Below are 22344 nucleotides of genomic sequence, written 5' to 3'. Positions count from 1 at the left end.
AGAACCAGTCTACCTCCACTGTAGCCTAAAATCCTTCTTATAGCAAAGACAAACTAGGTTCATTTCTCTTTATGATTAACCCTCTGTGTCTCAAGGATTGGGTAATGCCCCACCGGTAGCCTTAACTACAAAATGTTCTGTACTGCCTGTTCCAGGAATCGCAATCATGTCTTTATTTTAAAGGTTTGCACATCTCGCTTTTGAACCTAACTTGTTTCAAAGGGTTACATGGCCACCAATGACTGCCTTGTTATGCCCACCTTGCAACCAGGTCTTGTCTCAGGAAGAAGTAACTTATGGTCTACTCCTGTAACACTCTACCTCCCTTATCCACCAGATCCCCTGTTTGGAACCCTCCCTACCTCTGAGCTATATGAAAGTCCTGTCTCCCTCACATCCAAATCTGACCCCTTGAACCCCACCTTAGGGGGAGGCAGCTTGTGGCCTTTCTCATTCCCTCTTTGTGTTTAACACCACCTCTTCTCCTTCCTGAGCTGAGAGATAGTTTTTAGGAAAATGGCATCTCCCTACACATCTTGTTTTTGTTGGTGATGACATGTTTCTGTTGCTCATATAAAGCATCATGTCCATAAACAACTCATGGGACAAAGAGTTTATTTTGGCTTACAACTCCAGAGGGAGAGTCCGTACTGTTGCCTGCTCCTAGTGGTGAACTTTCCCCCTCACAGTTCTGCCTCCTAAAGCTTCCATAGCTTCCTCAAACAGCACTACCAGCTAGGAACCGCAAATTCAAATACTGCAGCCTATGTGGGACATTGCTCATTTGAACCACCACAGTCTTCCTCCACCGCAGTCTGTCTGTCCCCGCCCCCCACCTCCTGCTGACCACCCGCCTCTACCCAGGAGCCTTTTTGCCTTCTTGTCTCAATAATTCAGTTATCTTCATTTCTCCTTACTCTCCTCTTTTGACCTCTTTCCTCTTTTATGGTCCCTGTTTTATGACTTAAGCCACCCCCAATTCATACACGTAGAAAAATTAAAATCCACGGTCTCTATATGAGGGGAAAACATGCAGTGTTCTTTTTGGTTCCCAGTTACTTTGATAATATAGTTTCCAGCTATACCCTGCTTCCCATAAATGTTATAAGGCACATAGTAGAACTCTAAACCTTTTTATTTATTTTATGTGTATTAGTGTTTTGCTTGCCTGTATATTTGTACACCACATTTATGAGTTACTCGTGGTTGTGAGTCGTCATGTGGGACTGGGGATTGAACCCAGGTCCTCTGGAAGCTATCTCTCCAGCCCTGTGCAATGGAATTTCATCTTTTTAAATATTTGATGGCTTTTAAGAAATTGCAAAAGCAAAGCGTGATCCAGAACAGGAGTCATTTAGTTGTTGCCAACGATGCATTTTGCATAACCATGCTGTTTTGCAAATCCAGGAAATCAATGTTAGTCTAGTACTCCAAATTTGACTGTAGGGTTTTTACCACTTTTTGTCTATGCCTGTTTTCTTTTAAATTTAGCTGGTAGCGATGTATACTAACATAAGTCTTATCATGTCCAAGTTTGTCTGTTATCACAATTGGTACTAAACTTAGTTCACTACAAAGAAGCATTACTACGCTGTCCTTCTTTGGTCATGTTCTCCCCTAAACTCAACCTGGGCACTTACTGATCTGTTTTGTAACTACAAGTTCTTTGTTGCTTTGGATTCTGTTAAGTGGGATCACTAGGTATCCTGTAAATTAGATTTTTTTATTGCTAAGTTCACTACCTGGTTTTCTTCTTTGCTATTACACATAAGTCTGTTAGTGTCAGGGGTGAGGAGTTCCCATAATCAGGCAACTTCAACCCAGGCAGACTGAGATTTGAACCTTCATCGTGGAAAAGAACTGCCTAGTTGGCTTAATGCAGGTATTTTAATATAAACTTAAACATGAGAATGAAGGGAAAGAGAGGCTCTCAGAAGACAGCAAGACACACCCAAGTGTGGCTATATGCTTCCTAAAGGATAGCATGGGAAAGAAAGATACCCACGTGTAGGTGTGGCTTCTCAACGGAGAGGCAAAATTAATCGTCTCAGCATTAGCAGTGTATACCATTTTCATGGCTGTCAAGTTCTCTCTCGAGAGGCTGTTGGGAAACCTTCCCTTTCAGCCATCGCTGATAAGTGAGATAAGGGAGAAGGCTCAGAGAAGCCATGGAGGGAATTGTAGTCTGATAAGGTTACCCAGGAGTCACTAGGGTTGTGCAGTGAGTGTTGTAATCTTTTCCTCTGCAAATACAGTTTCTGATGAGGTTCCTGAGACATTTCTGGCTTGCAGCAGGGATGGGAGAAGAACTGTGAGTGATTGGTTGTGCTGTGTGGAAATCTTGCTTCTCTGCTGGCAGGAGGCTCTAACTGGATTCCAGGGCGAAAGGCGGAGGGGGTGGGGCTCCCTTTCCTCTCAAGGTTCCCCTGCCTTTCTGCCCTGCTTCATTATGGACATGAGCATGTACGTGTAGGTTTCTGTGTAGTTAAGATTTCATTTCTTTAGGGCAAGGATTCAGTTGTGCAATTCTTGCTTCTGTTTGCTCCTGCCTGTTTTTGTCAGCTGTGGAAAGAGAGGTGTTAAAACCAAATGTGGTTTTTGTGTTTAGGGCCGGGATATATAGCTCAGTGATAGGACCATACTTTGTATATGCAAGGTCTTGGGCTTCCTGGTGCTCTAGGGTTCGGAGACACCGTGCTCCCCCCCACCCCCCGGTGTTCAGAGTTATTTCATTTGGTGCATATGTGCTTTGTATTGTTACGTTTCTTGATGAAATGACATTAATTTTCATGAAATCCCTGACATCATTTATCTGTATATCTGCACATTTTAAAGTGAACTTTGTCTGCTGCTAATATACGCTGCAAGTCACGTCTCGACTGACTGCTGACTTGATGCCATCTGTCTCCCAACCATTTCACACTTTCCTTGTTCTCATATATAAAATATATCTTGACTACACGTATATTTAAAGTGTATTTCTAAAGTGAATGTGTAGTTTGAATTTATATATCAAAGTGTATCTCTACATTTGAATAGCTATGTATATAAAATATATAATATGAAGTTCAAAGGCTAACTTTGAACTTACAGAGATCCTCCTGTTTGAATGGTGGTATTTCACATCTTGGCTATCAGGATTGCTAATAGCTGAGTAGTACTCCATTGTGTAGATGTACTACATTTCCTGTATCCATTCCTCTGTTGAAGGGCATCTGGGTTCTTTCCAGCTTCTGGCTATTATAAATAAGGCTACTATGAACATGGTGGAGCATGTGTCTTTGTTGTATGTTGGTGCATCTTTTGGTTATATGCTCAGGAGTGGTATAGCTGGCTCCTCAGGTAGTGGAATGTCCAATTTTCTGAGGAACCTCCAGACTGATTTCCAGAGTGGTTGTACCAGCTTACAATCCCACCAACAATGGAGGAGTGTTCCCCTTTCTCCACATCCTCGCCAGCATCTGCTGTCACCTGAGTTTTGAATTTAGCCATTCTGACTGCTGTGAGGTGGAATCTCAAGGTTGTTTTGATTTGCATTTCCCTGATGACTAAGGATGTTGAACATTTCTTTAGGTGCTTCTTAGCCGTTCGATATTCCTCAGCTGAGAATTCTTTGTTTAGCTCCACACCCCATTTTTAACAGGGTTATTTGATTCTCTGGAGTCTGTCTGGTTGTGATGGTGCATGCAGGTAGGATTTGCTGAAGGAGGCAGAGACAGGAGGATCACGAGTTCAAGGCCAGCCTGGGCTACACAGATAAGTTTTAAAGAGTAACGACAGTGACACTGTGTGTTTAAAGTAGGAGTGTGATCCCAGGATGGTGTCACACATCTTTAATGGCAGAGTGGGTCAGCTACAGTTTTGGGGTCAGACATACTGGATTAGTTATAGCTGATAGAACAAGATAAGAATAAATGCCTTCTTATATAGCATTTTCATTACTCAAGATGTTATCTGGATTAGTGTTTGTCTTGGGGTTTCTGTTGCTAAAATACCACAACCACAAACAACCTGGGGAGGGAAGGGCTTATTTCATCTGACATGTCCTGATGACAGTTTGTCATTGAAGGGACTTGGTGCAGGGACTAGTGAGAAGCTATCGAGGGGTGCAGCTCACTGGCTTGCTCCCCGTGGCTTGCTCGGGTGCTTTCTGATAGCAGCCAGGGTCACCAGCTCAGGGGTGGCACTGCCCACAGTGACCTGAGCCCTCACACATCAATCATCACTCAGAACATTTTAGTTAAGGGTCCTTCCCAAATGACTCTGGCTTCTATTAACCTCACATAAACACCATTGGTGATTCACCGTTATGACAAGAATGATAAGGTCATCTCCCTCTTTTGTTATGTTTCAGTTTTATTTCATCTTTTTAAATCTTTTTTCCTACATGGATAATATGCACATCATATGCATGTAGTGCCTCTGGAGGGCAGTAGAGGATGTTGGCCCCCCAGGAACTGGAGTTACAGGTGGTTGTGATCCACTGTGTGGATGCTGTGAACAAAACCCAGGTCCTTTGCATGAGCAACATGTTCCCTTAACCACTGAGCAGTCCTGCCAGCCCAGTAACAGCTTCGTATTGTCTCTAAAATACTGTCTTACGTGCCATTGGCAAATTAGAGGTTTAATCAAATATCATGTGAGGCTTATGTTCGAGTAAAGGTATTTATTTTCATATTTGCGTTTTCTAACCTTTTTTTATCCTTTTCCCTTTCTAGTGAAAATGTGCTGTTTGGAATGGGGAATCCTCTTCTTGACATCTCTGCTGTGGTAGACAAAGATTTCCTTGATAAGTAAGTATTCATGTATACTACATCCCTGAAGGGTGATTGAACTGTGGTAGTGTGCTTGGGGCTCGCTCAGTGGGTAGAGACACTCCCCTCCCAGGCTGACGACCCAAGTTTAATCTGAGATCTACATAGTGGAAGGAGAAAAGTAATTCCTGCAAGTTGTTCTCTGACCCACACACACATACACACACGCACATACACACACAAGCATACATGCACACACACATACACACATGCACACACACACGCGCACACACACATACACACACATGCTCACACACATGCACACACATACACACATGCACACATGCACACACACGCACACACATGACATACGCACATACTCATACACACACAATAAATACATAGATAATGCAGAAATACCCTATCAATAACAAAACATTTCTTTTTTTTTTTTTAAAGATTTATTTATTCATTTATTATATATAAGTACACTGTAGCTGTCTTCAGATACACCAGAAGAGGGCATCGGATCTCTTTACAGATGGTTGTGAGCCACCATGTGGTTGCTGGGAATTGAACTCAGGACCTCTGGAAGAGCAGTCGGGTGCTCTTAACCGCTGCGCCATCTCTCCAGCCCCAACAAAACATTTCTGATAATAAGATTTACCATATATCAACCTCAGTTGGAGGGAAACTTAGGAAATTGAAATTTCTTTAGTTGACTGATATTTATTGAGTAATAAATTACCATAGTACCCTTTCGGAAATATATTTTGTTTATTTCTATTACATTTTCCAGTTAAACTTTGTTGTAGAACAGGTATGGGGGTACATTCCTGTAATCCAGGCACTCAGAAGACAGGGTCAGGAGGTTCACTGCAAGTCTGAGGCAGGCCTGCTACAAAATAGGTTTGGGGCCCCCTGAGTTACATGAGATAATATCTGGAAACAGACAGACAAGAAGCACAAAACAAAATAGTGCTGGGATAACTGCATTTCCACATCCGAGATAGTGATGCTGAGTTCTTTCTTCATACTCCATAGAAAAATTAACTCAAAATGAAGTGAAACCCTGAACTTAAGAACTAAAGCTGAGGGGCTGGGGATTTAGCTCAGTGGTAGAGCGCTTACCTAGGAAGCGCAAGGCCCTGGGTTCGGTCCCCAGCTCCGAAAAAAAGAACCAAAAAAAAGAACTAAAGCTGAATAAAGCTTAGAAAAAAACCAGGTTAAATCATTGTCTAGGTTTTACGATTACAAAAAATTCAATATTAGTAAAAGCACAAGCAATAAGAGAAAAAAAATAAGATGGGCCTTATTGAAAATATGAAACTTTTTTGCATCAGAAGACACTGTCTGGAAATTGAGGTCTCGGGATGTAGTATATAGTAGGGTGCTTGCCTAGCTTTTATAGGTCTCTGGGTTCAGTACCATCACACATGAATGTGTATATGCGCGCGCACACACACACACACACACACACACACACATACACACATACACACACACACACACACAGAATCAAGACAATCCTCAGGAAGGGAGCAAGTCATATGATGGTTTGATATCTAGTACTTAGAAGTGGTTCTCACCCTTCCTAATGCTGTGACCCTTTAATACAGTTCCTCATGTTAATGGGGACCCCCTACCATAATTGCCACTGTTCTGAATTATAATGTGAATCTCTGATATGCAGCCCCGAAGGGGTTGAGACCCACAGGTTGAGTCCTGCTGATTTTGTGCACCTCCAGATGTGCACCTCTGTGCTTGGCTTCTATGTGGGTGCTGGGATCCACATTGAGGTTCTCAAAGCAAGCGCTTGCCCACTGAGCCATCTTTCCAGCCCCCACCACTTTAGCTCTTGAACTGGAAAGATGCTAGTTTTTCTAAAATTGACATATTTTCACAATACAACAAGCATGGTTGTAGGTTAAAAATATAATTAAAAAAATAAATGGAATAATTACTTACTTGCGTTAATTTTTTTTGAAATATCCTCATTATTATTATAAAAGGTCGTTTTTCTCTGAAGTAAGAACAAAATAAGGATCTTTAACTGAAAATAAGAACAGAATTAAGTTAATCAGCTCTGATACATCCAATTTGGCAAAATGTCAGAGCTGGAAATTAAGAGGCTTGTTTGTGATTAGGGGAAAAGTAGGCTCCTGTGTCATACTGAGGAAACAGCTTAGGGAGCCGTGGAATCCGTGCACACCTTCGGATGGGCATTGGTCTCATGGAGGGTAAGGAGAGGACGCATTCACTGGCGTAAAAGGGAAGGATTTTGTAAGGTATATGTAGTAGAAGAAAGTCACAAAAGAGGAAGGAGGAAACTTGTCGTGGTAAACTTGAAACATTGTTTCTTTTATCCTGCACTAGGCACGGTAGTGCCCCATGACATCTCTAAGGTATTTTCATCTCCCGAAGCAAAGCGTCTTGCCCGCTGAGCTCTATCCCATGTCACACTGCCCATGGCTACTCTCTGAGCCTGGCAACACTCTCTCTACCCATCTAGTTCCCAAGGCAGGTTGCCACCATGCCAGACATACACATCCCAACTCCGTGGCGGCCCAGTGCGTCCGACCACTACACACTCTCTTGAACTCAAATTGCCACATGAAAGAACCCAATAAACTCTGATCTAATTGATGATATATAACTGCCTGCCTAGATAACATACAGTTTGCTCATCTAAACACACAAAGCCCTGTACACATCCATCCCTTAAGAACATTCATAACAACCTGCAAATACACAGAGTGGAATCTCAATGTCAGCCTCCGTGTTCTCTCCGCTGCTCCTCCTCTCTCTAAAACTTTCCTCCCGCCCATCCTTCCTTCTGGTCCAATGACAGGCCTTGCTCTATCTTGTACCTGCCTTCACCTGTGCAATGACATCATCCTACAGAAGCTAATGGAATGGCCGTTGGGAAAAATCGACATAAGAAGTAAAAATACCCTGTTTTAGTTAGGCTGGTTGAAGAATTGCATATTTTCTCACAGATGTAAATCATTTTTACTGGGAAGTTGGTAGGTAGAGAAAGCATGTGTGAGATATGTTTAGTATTTATTTAAAGTTGGTTGTAAATGTCACCACAAAATCCGTGTAAGTCATTTATAAATGAATCACTTGTATAAATAAAAATACATTATAAATGGGTATATGGTAGGATTGAGAGTGAATACAGATCTGAATGTCACGTGGGATTTTTTGTTTTAAATCTGACAATCCAAGGTCTCACACACTAGACAAGCGCTTCACTAGTAAGTTCTATCTCCAGTCAGGCAGCGGAGGCACACACTTCTAATCCCAGCAAAGGGAGGCAGAGGCAGGTGGATATCTGTGAGTTTGAGGAGGGACAGCCTGTGTACAGAGCTAGTTCTAGGACAGCCAGGGCTACATAAAGAAACCTTGTTTTGAAAAACCATTAAAAAAAAAAAAAAGAAAAGAAAAGAAAAAAGTAACATCTCCAGACTCTTCTCTGTCTTGTCTTATCTCTTCCTTCTGTCTGTCTGTCTGTCTGTCTGTCTGTCTGTCTGTCTGTCTGTCTCTTCCTGATCAGTCTTAGTATATATTCTTGGCTGGCCTAAAAGTTGGTTGGCCTCAACCCTTTGAGAATATAACTTCTCTAGGGCTTGGATTTTTTATTGTAACTATGTCACTCTCCTTGGCTTAGTTAATTATTTTCCTTTCCAAGGCAGGGTCTTATCTCTCTGCCCCAGGCAGAACTGGAAATTGCTCTATAGCCCAGGCTCACCTCAAACACTTGCCATCTTCCTACGTCAGCCTTTCAAGTGTTGGGGTTGCAAACACACACCGCTCTGCTTGGTTTGTTCAGGGCTTTGGATCAAACTGAGGTATTTGTTCATGTTATCAACCAAGCCACACCCCAGATGGCAGCTTGGATGCTGTTACAAAATTGTATATTTACCCTTGTGGCTGTACACTTTGTGTGGGATTTATTCTCCTGGTACTGATTGTGGTCACCAAGGACAGTTCTGAAATTCTAAGAGAATTTCTAAAGGGTTTTTTCTCTGGGAGGCTGGCCTTAAACCCATAGAGGTCTGTTTGCCTGCCTTTGCCTCCTGAATGCTGGGATTAAAGGCACGTGACCCCCCATGTCCAGTGATCAAAGTTATCGGTCTAAAATTCCCGAAGTCTAAAAATTCCCTAGAGGACAGTCCTAAAAGGTTAAAATCTCAAAGTTTTAAATCTGGAAAGATGAAATCTCTGAAATTTGATTTTCACTGGGAGGTTGGTCTGGGGTCTGACAAGCTGTGTGAGCAGCAGAAGTCTTTTTTGTTTTTTTGTAGACTAGTTGAATCCACATAGGTATCCAGAATAACGTCGTTTGATGTGTATGCATACAATGTTTCCAGAGATTAGTTGGTGAATCTGAGAGTGGACTGGATAGGGAAGGTCTATCTGTCATTGTGGCCCATCGCCCAAAATCAGCCTGAGTTTGCAGATAACACATAAAAGTCACTGGTCTATTGGATCTGTGAGGCAGTGTTCTTTTGATTTCTTATATATCAGAACTCCAGGTTCCCAGGCCTTTGGATTCCAGAATTTACTCTAACACCCCTTGCCCCTTCCCTGGGTCCCTTGTTTTTGATAGTTATCTTACCTGCATCCTAGACCTTACCTTGCAGATGACCTCTTCTAGAACTTCTTTACCTCCATAGCCACAGCAGTTTATTCCTGCGGTAAATTCTTTTCATTTATCAGTATATGAATATGTGTATGTGCCCTGTTGGTTCACTTTTTCTGGAAATCCAGTACTTGTATACATTAGGTTTTCAGAGAGGCAAATATAATTCCATCTTACTGTGTTACTTAAGAACATAATGGGAGATACTTACTGTTACCTCGTGAACTGTTCTCTTACAGAAAAAGCTGGGATAATGTAATGGCACACACCTACAATTACAGCACTCCACGAGTCTAAGTGAATCCTTAAAGCATAGTGACAAACTGTTATTAAGGCAGAAGGACCATGAGTTCAAGGTTAGCCCAGGCTACAGTATGCAAGGTCATCTCTCAAAAGCAGAGAAAAAGTCTGTGATGAGTTATGAAGCTTAATGTGGTAGGGAGGGGAGAGCCAGTTATTACTGGCACTTGAAAAATAAAATCTCAACTGTAGTGGCAAGCCGTAGCCAGCCTCTCAAGTTCATGAGGTACTTGTAAAATTTTAGAGCAGAGCCACTCCTCAAATACAAGGGCTGGGATTTAAAGATCACAAAAGCAGAAACGTGAAAACTACAAGAAGGTGTGGTGGGGCATGCTTACAACTTCTAGACCGTGGTCAGGAACACGAAAAGGAGTCATAAGTTAAGGCCAGCCTCGTCTACACTGGGAGAAACCAGAACAAGCCAGCTAAACGAACAAAATCCCCAAATAAAACCCAATAAATCTCTCCTTACGATTACTCAGTCTGCACTTTAACTCATGGTGCAGTGCAAACATCCTTCACAAAATGAGGATTCAACAAGACCAGCGTTCTGAAGAGACAGTGAAAGATACTTGCTAATATGGAGATGCCTTCAGGGCTACAAAACATCAAATGGTAAAATTCCCAGAGATTGGAGTGTTAGAGATGAAAGCCTTATTTTTGCACTAGTGAGTGTTGAACCTAGAGCCTTCACATGGCAGGCAGGCGCTCTACTACACACACACACACACACACACACACACACACACACACACACACACACACACACACACACAGACAAAGCTCTGGAGGCAGAGGCATCTCTGAGTTCAAGGCCAGCCTGGTCTACAGAGCAAGTTCCAGGACAGTGAGGGATACACAGAGAGACCCTGTCTCAAAAAAAAAAAGGGCATTTTATTTACTTATTATTTATCGTGTGTGTCTCTGTGCTTGCTTATGTACGTTAGAGTGCACATGGAGATCAGAGAACAACTTGCGGAATAGGTTCTCTTTCTACCTGTGAGCCTTTGGGATTGAACTCAGGTCGTATGGCTTGTTGGCAGGTGGCCTGACCACAGAACCCTGTGTGGCCTTCTCCTCCTAGACTCTTACATACCTTCTGCTTCTGTCAGAAAGACTACATGTTTCACTTTGTCCAGTAGTTGTCAGTTTCAAAACTGGTCTCTGCTGTTGGGTTTTTAAAACCTGCTTGCTCTTGCTCCAGGTGGAACTGAGAATTGCAGAAATGCCTGAGAAGGCATTTGCATGTTTGTGTGTTCATGACTTTCTGGAAAAGTCAGAGCACTTGGCAGATTTTCATGGGAAGATTTAGTACACTTGGTGAGAGTTTGAAATGCACTCTAGTATAGGAAAAGAATCCATTTTCAATAAAAGGGAAAACACGGGGGGATGGGGGAGTGCACCTCAGTTGGTCATTTCCCTCCCTGTGGACAGCCCATCTTCCTGGTTTGTCCTCCGCCTACTAGTTAGCCGCTCTCCTTCCCGTCTTCCCAGTTTGTTCACCGCCCACTAATTAGCCGCTTTCCTTCCTTGGCGTTTTCGTCTGATTTAGCTTTACGAGTGGCAGGTGGTGTTTTAGTGCCCATGCTGTCCGCCCACTCCCTCAGGAAGTGCCTCTCCGTGATGTGCACAATGCACGTGTGGATCTGAGACGTGTTTTGCTGATGGCCTGAGGCTTATTCACTTCTGGGGAATTGTAGGAACACAGGCTTGCTCCATCACCCAGAGGTGGAGATAAGGCTGAGCAGGACCAGGCAGGCACCAGCTCAGCGTGGCTACAGAGAGCTAACTGCTGCCCACTAGTTTAAATTGCCATCCTTGTTCTTCGTTTTCAATCCAGCGCGCTATGCGTTGGTCTTCATATCATTTCCAGCACTGGAACCAAGTTACAAAGGAACCTTAGAGATTTATAATCTGTGATTCGCAGTCTGCGAATTCAACTCCAGAAGTGTTGTGTCACAGCAGTCAGTCACTTTACATTTAAGCGTGTGCAGGTGTGTAAAACTACTGAGACGTCCTCAGTAAAGGAGGAGATAGATGTCTTGTTTGTACATCTGCATTTGTAAGGGATAAACTCTCCAGATCTCAGTTCTTTGGGTTGTTGAAGTGGTAACATATCAAGGTGATATGGCTGAGACTAGGTCTCATTAAATTGTCCAGGCTGGCCTCAATTAGTGATCCTCCTGCCTCAGCTTTCTGAGTGCTAAGATTACAGGTATACGTCACTATGCCTAGCTTATGAATTGTGTGTGTGTGTGTGTGTGTGCGCGTGTGTGTGTGCGTGTGTGTGTGTGTGTGTGTGTGTGTGTGTGTGTAGGGGGGCGGGGGAGGAAGGAGGAGGAATGGATGGAGAAGGAGAAGGTGTGTACAGCTTTTAGGAGTTGATTCTTTTCTTGTGAGGTCCCAGCCTTGAACTCAGGTCTTGAGGCTTGGTGACAAGTGATTTTACCTGCTGAACCATCTTGTATCTACCCTCCTATCCCGTGGAGGTTTTGATATATGTCATCAGAGTCTTAGATTGTCTTTCATAGTACTACAGTTACAATAAGCCCAGTCTGTACAGCTATTAACCTTACTGATAGGCGCTTTTGACCTATTTACGTATGATGTGGTTTGCCGCTCACTGCTGTGACTTCAGTCATTGCTGGTAACACTCGGGATGCTTTTGCTGCACAGACACCCATACTGTTATCGCTATATATTTATACATTGGCCTGTGAAGTGCTCTGCCATGGTTTCGTTTCTTAAATCCACCTTCAAAAATTTTAATAAGTTGTCTTCTAAAAACCAAGACTCACCAGGAAAAGTAGTTATGGAAGGAGTCTAGGTAGGGAGAAACACTGAGCTTATTAGCAGGAGATGGGGATGAAGTCCCAAGAGGTACATGAGTTTATGGGAAGAGACGCATTGCAAACATAGTGAAACGTGCCTTAACAGCGCTCACTGTGTTTTGATAGTAGGATGTCACTGGTCACCCAGCTGGGAAAATCACAGTGGGGTGGTGGGAAGAGGAAATGTAACGGGCCAGTTTGTAGATGTGGCCAAGGGCCCAGCAGTGACACATTCTGAAATTTCCTGTCACGATATGAATAACTGTTTAAGATCATGAAGAATATAGTTGTTTTATAATACATTTGGGCTTAAAATCCAGTTGTACCCTTTCCTTCTCATATCTGCTTTGCTGATGAGAAGCTAAAACACTGTTTTCACAAATTGTGTAACTTTTGGCTGTCATTTTCATCTTGACTATGTGATTCACTCTTACTCAGTTTCTTTTTTCTTTTTTCTTTTTTTCGGAGCTGGGGACCGAACCCAGAGCCTTGCGCTTGCTAGGCAAGCGCTCTACCACTGAGCTAAATCCCCAACTTACTCTGTTTCTTTATAAGCCTCCTGAATGTCGGTCGATCAGCAGTCTGCAGGTGGTGGTGGTGGTGAATACTTTTGCCCTCCCTCTGTTCTAACCCCCCCACTTCCCAAACACACAGAGGTAAACTAACTACATGATTGTCTGCAAGGACATGGGCCTTGTTGGAAATGTCTGCATTAGTTCTAGCTCCTTTTCTATTCTTTTCTTTTCTTTCCTTTTCTTTCTTTCTTTCTTTCTTTCTTTCTTTCTTTCTTTCTTTCTTTCTTTCTCTTCCTCCTCCTCCTCCTCTTCCTCCTCTTCCTCCCCCTCCTCCTCCTTCTTCTTCTTCTTCCCTCCTCCTCCTCCTTCTCCCCCCTCCACCCCCTTCTTCTTCTTCTTTTTAAGGAAGTTTTCCTTGCTCCATCCTTTTGTGGTGGTTTGCCGTCAGTAGACGTGTTTAATGGTCCGGCTGTGCCCAGCTGTATTCTGTCAACAGCGTGTGGTCATGTCACCACCCTTGGGCTCTTTGGATGTCACCCACAATCTCCTTAAGGACCTTGCAGGTCTTACACTAGTCATCAGAGAAAGAACACATGTCAAATGTAAAATGTTTGCTTCTGTCTTTAAAAAGACTTATAAAAGTTATGTATGTTTTAAAATGCCTCCCCCCTGAGCTAGCTGAATTTTTGCAGAGGTAGAAGCCTTCCAAAGAGCGGGGAGAGGTGGGTATTTATTACATAGGATGGGCTTGGGTAGCAGCCCTGTGGAATGGGTAGTTTTATCCTTATCATTTTAAAAGTTAACTACCGTAAGGAATAAGCCTAATTCAGATCTCTGACTTTAACCTCATGTGGGAGGTATTTTGTGTGGGTTAGAGGCAAGCTAACACCTTCTCACCATCCTACCTTCTACTTTCTGCTGTCCATCCCATTGTCTTTTGCTAAGTTCAAGTAGGAAAAGATGTTGAAATTCTACACCACCATTTTGTTGTATGTGGCTTTAGGGAGTTATATTTGTATCTCAATCTCACAAATGGTTATAGACCCCTCCCCACTTTTGAAAAAATTTTTGAAACAGGGTCTTCCTATGTAGGCCAGGCTGGCCTCAAACCTAACAGATCTGCCTGCCTCTGCCTTCCTAGTGCTGCCATGGAAGGCGTGTGCCACCACACCCCGTGTGAAACTTCCCTACACTGTGTCTTTGTCCCGATACAGACAGAGAACAAGTCGCGCTTTGCCTCATTCTCGGAAGAACCGTGCTTGCTCTGTACACCTGCCAGCCTGAGTGTGGTCTCTGAAAACCACTGTGGAAAGAGAACCAAGTCTCAGAGTTGTCTCTGATTCTAGCTCCTGGGCTGCACATAGCATATGTATGCCTATACTCACACGAACATGCACACGCATGCACACGTACACACACAAGAAGATTAACATTTAAGGCTACCCCAAGCCAAGTAATGAGCGGTAGGCGGACCTGAGCCACAAAGCAAGTTCTAGGGCAGCCTAAGTGACACAGCAAAACTGCTAAAACATCCACCCCTTCCAAAAAACGAGGCAAAACAAAACACAAACCTTCGGGAGTATGGTTCAGTGGCTGAGCACACATGTAGCATGGGTCTAGCACCAGTTCTGGGTGCCAGCATCCCAACAAGTAACAACAGAATGGAATATTCAGAGATAAGTATAATCTGTCGTCTTGGTGACAGGGCTCCCTTCTATTCGTATTGGTAATTATAGTTTACTGCCTTTCAAAGTGGGTTAAAGGTGATGACTTTAGGTTGTAAAATAAACCTTAGTTCCATGTGTATACTGATTGTATATGTCTTTAAAAGGTGCTTTCCCTGTTTGCATTCTAGATTTATTTATTTTATGTATGTGAGTACACTGTCACTGTCTTCAGACACACCAGAAGAGGGCATCGGGTCCCATTACAGATGGTTGAAAGCCACCACTCGGTTGCTGGGAATTGAAATCATGACCTCTGGAAGAGCAGCCAGAGCTCTTAACCTCTGAGCCACCTCTCTTGCTTGTAAATGACTATAAAGAGTTTAATTTTGAGCTTTGAAATGTCTTTAAATTACATAGGCAAGCAAATCGCCACATTTTATGATTTCCTTGGTGATTCGTAAACAAAAGACTACTATAGCCTTAAAAGTTAGAATACTCTTTTAGGCAACAAGAACAGTAGTTTGTGGGCACAGGCTGTTTTAATCTCGTGTAATAGTTATTTGCCTAACTACAACTGGGTGAAGTTGGTATTTATGATGGATATTTCAGTGAGAAACAGCCCACAAATACAGGTGCAGAGGCACATACATGTGTATAGCTACACATATGTAAATAAACAAGCAAGTGCCCGGCACAGGGAGAGAAAGTGACCAAACCGAGGTCTGACTTCTGGGTAATCATTTACATCGTTATACCTAACAAGTGTGTACTCACTTTCTTGTTTAGGGAAGAGACAGGCCACACACGGCGTTAGGGAGTGGGCCTGGCCCAGAACAGTGGAGTGTGGGAGCTTGTCGGGGCTCAGGGCCTTCTGCTTGAAGTTCAGGTGACTTGAGTTCAATTATGTGAGCAGTGCATCATGCCCATGTAAAGTCACCTCAGTGAAACCTCTGCCTGCTGAAATTCTGAAGATCCCCGATGCCACGTTGTTGTATATGGATAGTGAGAGAGTGAAATAGCCCAGCTCCTTGGGGAGGGACAGTAAAAGTCAGAATTTAAATTTAGAAGTTCACAGTGATTCTCATGAGTACTCGTGGTAAATAATTTAATCCAGACGTGGCTTTAGAAACCATCCAAGTTTGGAGTTGGTATCAGAATTGAGGGTGTGTGTGTGTGTGTGTGTGTGTGTGTGTGTGTGTCTTGTGTTTTATGTAAACTACAGACAGAATACATTACCAGACAGTCTCCTAGGAAGCAGTATGAAGTGTCAGGTCATAGAAGGAAGATAAAATTAACCAAAATCAGGCAAGATGATGAAGGAGAAAGTTTTCAGATCTGCTAGACCCATTACCTGGTTTGGAACTGGTAAGAGCAGAGACTGCTGTAAAGCTTTGCATAACCTCTGCCAAGCGCACAGTCACGTGGGCAGAGTCACGTGGGCGTCTCCCACTCGGTGTTGCGGACCTGTGTGGCAGGCTGATGGAAATCAGAGCATTTTCTGCCTGCTGCTTGTCTAGTGTGGGTCCTCTCTTCTGGTCCCCTTTGATTCCTTTCAGGTCCTTACCGTGACAGTCTAGAAGAGAATGTCATTTATGAGGAAAGAGCCGGGAGGCGAGATGGGAGGGGGACAAGGCAGTAGAGGAACAGATAAAAACTGCTTCTTCCCGGTCATATAAGGAGGAAACTATTTCCTTTCCCGCCACTGCCAGTGTTACAGGTCATACAACTTACTTTCCTCTTGCTTGCCGAATTGTGAGACCGAGAAGACAAGAAACTCTCTCTCCGCCGAGCCCGGAAAGACTGGCTTTGGTTAATGCCTCTTGAGTGATGCACCGCGTACTGTGTGAATGTCCCACGGGGCTACTTCAGACGTTTAGATGTTTATGTTCCATAGACATGAATTGATAAACAGATACTCTCACAGACATTGATATTTATGATTTTTGTAACTGAATAAAACTGACGAGTCACCGTTTCTGTGAATCCGAATTTCCATGGTGATCCTATACAACACTCTTTACAAAAATATACACGCTCTTTTTCCCTGTAAAAACTATTCCTTTGCTTTTAAATCATGTTGTACTTTTATCCTGTGGAATTCATTCTGTATATTAACATATTCATGAATATTGATTACTCTGTTTCTGCAGTAAAAATACATATGTAAATTTAATTCTAGGCTTCTCCTAGTCATTAGAGTATGTGTCCCACATAGTAAAGCACACAAATGCATTAAAGTATGAATAATTAAATAAAAGGAATACAATGATCAGAAATACATCCTTTAAATGAGGCGGTGAGACTGTTTCTAAAGCTTCTGTTCAGTTAGTTCGCTCTTCTGTGCGTTAATAATATTCTTTGCCCCTGCGAGGTAGTATTCTGGTTTGCTGTGTGAATCCGTGGTATTGGTCAAGTCCAGGATTTTGCCAACGCTAGGCAAGTGTGCTAACTTTGCACATTTAGACCTGCCTCTCCCTCCTTATTGCTGAGTACAAGTGTTCACGACATTTCACGTTTTCCCTGGTACGATTGTGCTAGCTGAGCGGTCTGTCCCCATGGCTTGTTGGATTGTAACTGAATTTTCATCAGTGCCAGTTATTTGAACACTTTTAAAAAGGTACACACCAGCGAGTCATTTGATTAAGCTCTTGGGTATTATTGAAAGCAGAATGTAGAAACCACCAGGCTAGCCGATTACAGTCATTAGAGACACGGGATTCTGGGAGACATTCTTTGAAAAGCTTAAGGCTCTTCCCTTCAGCCTCCCCTGACCTCCAGTGCCGGGTGTCAAGGGCTTCCTTGGTGTGGTTTGGTGTGATCACTTATGTTAATCTGGGTTCCGAGGGAATTGAGTGAGATGCCCCGCCCTGAACGTGGGTGGTAGCATCCTGTGGTTTGAGGACCTGTACCACATAAAAAGGAGGGAGCTGGCTGAGCGTGAGCATCGGTCACTCTCCGCTTCCTGTCTGTAGGTGCACTGTGACCAGCAGCCTCGTGCTCCTGTGCCGTGCAGTCCTCAACATGGCGGGCTCCTCACGTGGAGCCAGAACAAACCCTTCCTCACGTGGTTCTGGACAGGTGTTTTAGCCACAGCCACGAGGAAAGTAACGAACACGTGCAGAAGAGGCTTAGTAAGGAGCTGGGTTACACTCTCTATTGGCCCTTTTCTCAGAAGCATCATGCTTACCTGAGTCTTTCACAAAGTGTTAGGGAACAGTCGACCCTGTTAATCTCCGCATGGCTGTGTCAAACGGTTTTTCTTGATAAACTTTTAAAAGCAGTTCTGAGTAAACATTTATTCCAAAATACTCGTTTTTAGGACACTGTCAGGTTTCCGCCCCTCCTGGCAAAGCTGGTGGTGTTTTGTCAATTAAGTCAGAGACATAGAACGGCGTCGCAGTGCTCATTTGAAAGGCTGCACACTTGAGTTTGATTGGAGCACTAATCAAATGTCGGGCTGAGGCAAGCATGTTTGAATGTTTATCTGACCAGTGCCTTGTTTGTGTGTCGCAGGTATTCTCTGAAACCAAACGACCAGATCTTGGCCGAAGACAAGCACAAGGAATTGTAAGTTCATTAGACCTCAGCTGTACCTTCCACTCTAGGAAGCAGACATTGTTCAAGCCCCTTGAATTAAAAGTTTTATATATATTACATAACGTGTATGTAATTAATATGCATGCAGCACTGTGGCTGTGATCAAGTGGGGTAAGGGTAACTTGCACTGTATAGTTTGTGCTGTATCCAGTGAACCTCAGGGGTGATTGTGGTACCCACTGAAACATGTCCCATCGTATTTCCTTTTCCAGATTACATGTATATTTGGAAACACATCATTTCTTTTTTTTCCCTCGTGATTAATTTTGTGGTTTTACTCAGGTGCTAGCACCTGCTTATGATGAAGAAACACGGTTTTCTGTCTTCTATAGCTTTATACAAAAGAAAATACCCACCTATTGTTCAAAGTGAAATACTTCAAACATGAAGCTTGAAATGTGAATGCTTTTACATTTTTGAATGTACTTCTTTTAGAGTTCTACTTTTTTGCTTTTGAAAAATACTCAGGGGAAGCTGGAACATCTTTGACGTTTTTCTCTGGGAAGGTAGTAATTAAAAGATTGCATTCTGACAAGGGCTGTCAGTGTTTTAGTTACAAATGATAGGCTTGGGACGTTTGAAACTTGGATTTTAGGATTATCTAAAGAGGGAGACTTTAAAATTCTTATATGCTTCTATTTCTTTAAACTGGCTCACTTTTCCTCATTTTTCAATAAGGAAAATGCTAGTAATGTTGAGTATTATTTATATAATACCAGCATCAATAGTCAGCATCAATACTGTAAAAGGAAGAATTGGAGGACTTTAATTCTTATTTTATCTGTAGGTTTCACCATGCACTTTGCATATTAATTAGGTTTCTATCACTTTTATAAGTATATTGATTTTCCAAAGTTCTCAGTGTACTAGGTACACTTATTTTATTAGTGTTCATATTTAATTAACTTTGCTGTCCAGGCTGGTTTTGGGCTCAGCGTAATCTTCTGTTTGCGAGTGCTGAGATTACGAGTTATAGAAGAGAGCCACTACACCCAGTAGCCATTTTAACTAATATCTAACTCTGATCTGTCCTAATTTACTTAATTTAGTCTTTATTTGCACATGCGAGTACATGTGTGCTATGTACTGTTTGCTGTGTAACAGTTTAATCATTTGCTATTTTAGCTTGTTTTAATGTTTATTTAAAAGTCTGTTAGCTGTCCAAGGCACAGTTCACCTCCTTGTTTAGAGCTTGACTAATGATCTTTTTCCTTGCAATTTATTATGGAAAAATGTTTCTAACAATTTTATCTGGCACATAACAATATACCTATGGAAAAATGAAGCGCACTTCACATTTACATCTGGATTTTATCATTCATATTTTACTGTACTTCTTTATCACTTTCAGGTTTGGTCTCCAAGCCATTCATTAGTTTGTTTATTTATTTTTGGATTCATTTCAGAGTAAGTGCGATGTCAGAATACTTTCCCCCAAATAACTAGGGTTCAGTAGTTAAGAAGGTGTTGTTGTTGTTGTTCCAGTTTGCTTACGCTAGAATCTTGAGTAAGTGAAACCATATGTGTGATTCAGTCTTTTAAATAAGACTTCTTTTATTTCCTCCTCCTCCTCCTCTCTATTCTTCTGTCCTCCTCCTCCTCCCCCTCCTCCTCCTCCCCCTCCTCCTCCTCCCCCTCCTCCTCCTTGTCCTCGTCCTCGTCCTTCTCCTCTTCATTTCTTCTCCTTCCCCACCCCCTATTTTGGCATAGACTTTCACTGTGTAGCCCTGGCTGGTTTGAACTCCTTTGCATACCATACTGGCTTTGCTTTGAACTCCCAGATGTCTGATTCTGCCTCATGAGTGCTGGCGTGAGAGCCGTGCACTGCTATGCTTGGCTGTCTGATTTGTTTTGACACGGATCATTATTGTTGCATGTATCATTTAATTCCTTTTTTATTGTTGATTAGTATGGCATTTTGTTTGTTGGGTTTTTGTTTTTGAGGTAGGGTTTCTTTGTGTAAAAGCCCTCAAGAACTAGCTTTGTAGAGCAGACTGGCCCCAAACTGACAGAGATCCGCCTGCTTCTACCTCCCAAGCTCTGGGATCAAAGGTGTGCGCCACCATGCCCCGTGTTAGTACGGCATTTTTATCAGAATAATTTTATCTGTTCTTTATTGGCGAGTATTGGCAGTTGGGTGACTTTACTTTGACTTGTTTTCTATCATGTAGGGTTTTTTTTTGACCTCTGCACTAATGAAAACTCCCAATTGAGTATGAACAGAATCTTAAATTAAAAATTTATCAGCAGCTCCTCATGAAACGTGTTTACAAATAATGTCATTTGTGTCTTAAATTTAAATAGCTAAAATTCTCACAGAGAAAGTAGAAATGCTATTCGCCTTGGTTTGATTGGAATGCATTGTGTGCATGTATTGAGTTGTTAAAGTTTATGATGCCCATAAATATGAACAAGTACTTTATATCTACTAAAAAGAATAACCGAAATCTCTCTGTACTCAGGACCAGGGTTTTAAAAAATAAGAAATATAGATATGAAACAGTTTTTTGACTGAGAAGACAGCCCAGTGAATTCAGAGCTTGCCAAGCATGAGCACCTGACTGGGACTCTGGAACAAGTGGAACACAGTGTGTGCCTGTAGCCCAGAGCTTTGGCAGTGAGACGGAAGATACAGAGATAGCAGAGTTCCCCAAGGCCCGCGGGGCAGCAGGCTTGCTGTTTGCAGTGGTGTGTACCACAGAGAGTCACCCTGATCAAAACAAGGTGGATAGCACCTGAGCTTGACCCCCGACCTCCACGTTTTTGCTGTGGTATACATGCATTTGCACTTAGACACATGTAAAGTACATACATACACACATACACTTACACACTAAAACAAGACAGAAATCCCTAAAATGCAATTATATAATTAACAAGGCATGTATTATTCTCAAAAACACTATTATTGATTCGTATATTTCAAAATAACCTTGACAAATCATGATATAAAAAAAAATCTGTGGATACTTTACATTAGCTCACTTTCACCTACAGTTTCCCTGATTCAGTGATACAAGAGCTTCTGGTATACTGATGGTTGGCATTGCTGTATGTGGAGTAACTATGTTTTTATTAACAATAGCCCTAGTTTCTGAAATCTGATGAATCAGATTCCATAAACAGTCACTCATGCTTCCCCCAACCACTCCCTGGAAAACCCAGTTGCCACACAGGGAAAGATTTGGTCAGCAGTGACACTTGCTTCTCTAAGCAGACTTTTGCTTGTTTCTCCACTCTGAATGCTCCGCTCTAGGGGATGATTTTAAAGCTAGCGAGGAAAGCAATTATAGTTGTGGTGTGATTAATCCCAACCTGTGGGGCTCATGCTTGACTCTGAATAATCCCATAGTGAAACTGGCTGTTAGTTTTCTATGGATTGTTTTTACCCCATTGCCATCATAGTTTTATAAATGGAATAGCTTAAAATATGAAAAATGCCACTTTGATTCAATAAGTGCCCCCCCCCCCCGTGGTAGTTACTGTGTTTGAACATAACACATCAGGAAAGTGCCATGAGAGACAATTTAAAGAGTTTATTTTGGCTCAGAGACTTAGACTTTGGTCAGTCCAGGATGGCTGACTTCATCACTGTGGGACTGTGGCAAGACAGGGTGGCGGGTGCTGTTCTGGGAAACCAACAAGCCCAGATAGTGACAGAGATTTAGAGGACAAGAGATGAGAGAGAAGGAACAAGGGTGATGAGAGGAGGCAGTTATGAGATACTCCCTTTAAGAGCATATCACCTCCAGGGAGGCCTCAGATCTTCCTACTGTGTGTCACTTTTCAATAACATGGTTAAATTCCTAATCCGTTAGCAGGGCACTCTACAGATTAAGGCAGAGCTCCTGTGATTCCTTCATTTTCCAGAAGTCTCCCTTTTGAACACTGAGTTAAGGATGAAGCCTTTAACAAATGCTAGGTGCCAGGAACTTGCATTTTATATCTGAGCAATACCATCATACTAGGCACATATACCATCTATACTAGACATATATACCGTCACACTAGACATATATACCATCACACTAG

The 22344-nt window shown here is 42.5% G+C and overlaps 1 protein-coding gene across 8 annotated transcripts in view; it reads left to right on the top strand.

Moving 5' to 3' along the window:
- The window catches only part of Adk (adenosine kinase), a 381245-nt gene that overhangs the window by 38790 nt on the left and 320111 nt on the right, over nt 1-22344 (top strand). For all 8 annotated transcript variants that reach the window (XR_015637888.1, XR_015637889.1, XM_087585014.1 and 5 more), the window contains 2 exon segments: nt 4719-4793; nt 18229-18282. Coding sequence is in view for 4 of the 8 variants with exons in the window: in XM_087585012.1 (XP_087441138.1) it covers nt 4719-4793; nt 18229-18282 (129 nt within the window). In the remaining 4 variants the exon portion in view is untranslated.

This window comes from Rattus norvegicus, chromosome 15, assembly GCF_021556685.1.
Source record: "Rattus norvegicus strain SHRSP/BbbUtx chromosome 15, alternate assembly SHRSP_T2T, whole genome shotgun sequence".
NCBI classification, from domain to species: Eukaryota; Metazoa; Chordata; class Mammalia; order Rodentia; family Muridae; genus Rattus; species Rattus norvegicus.
The sequence above is the reverse complement of the archived record's forward strand: the minus strand, read 5'-3'. Positions and strand labels throughout refer to the sequence as shown.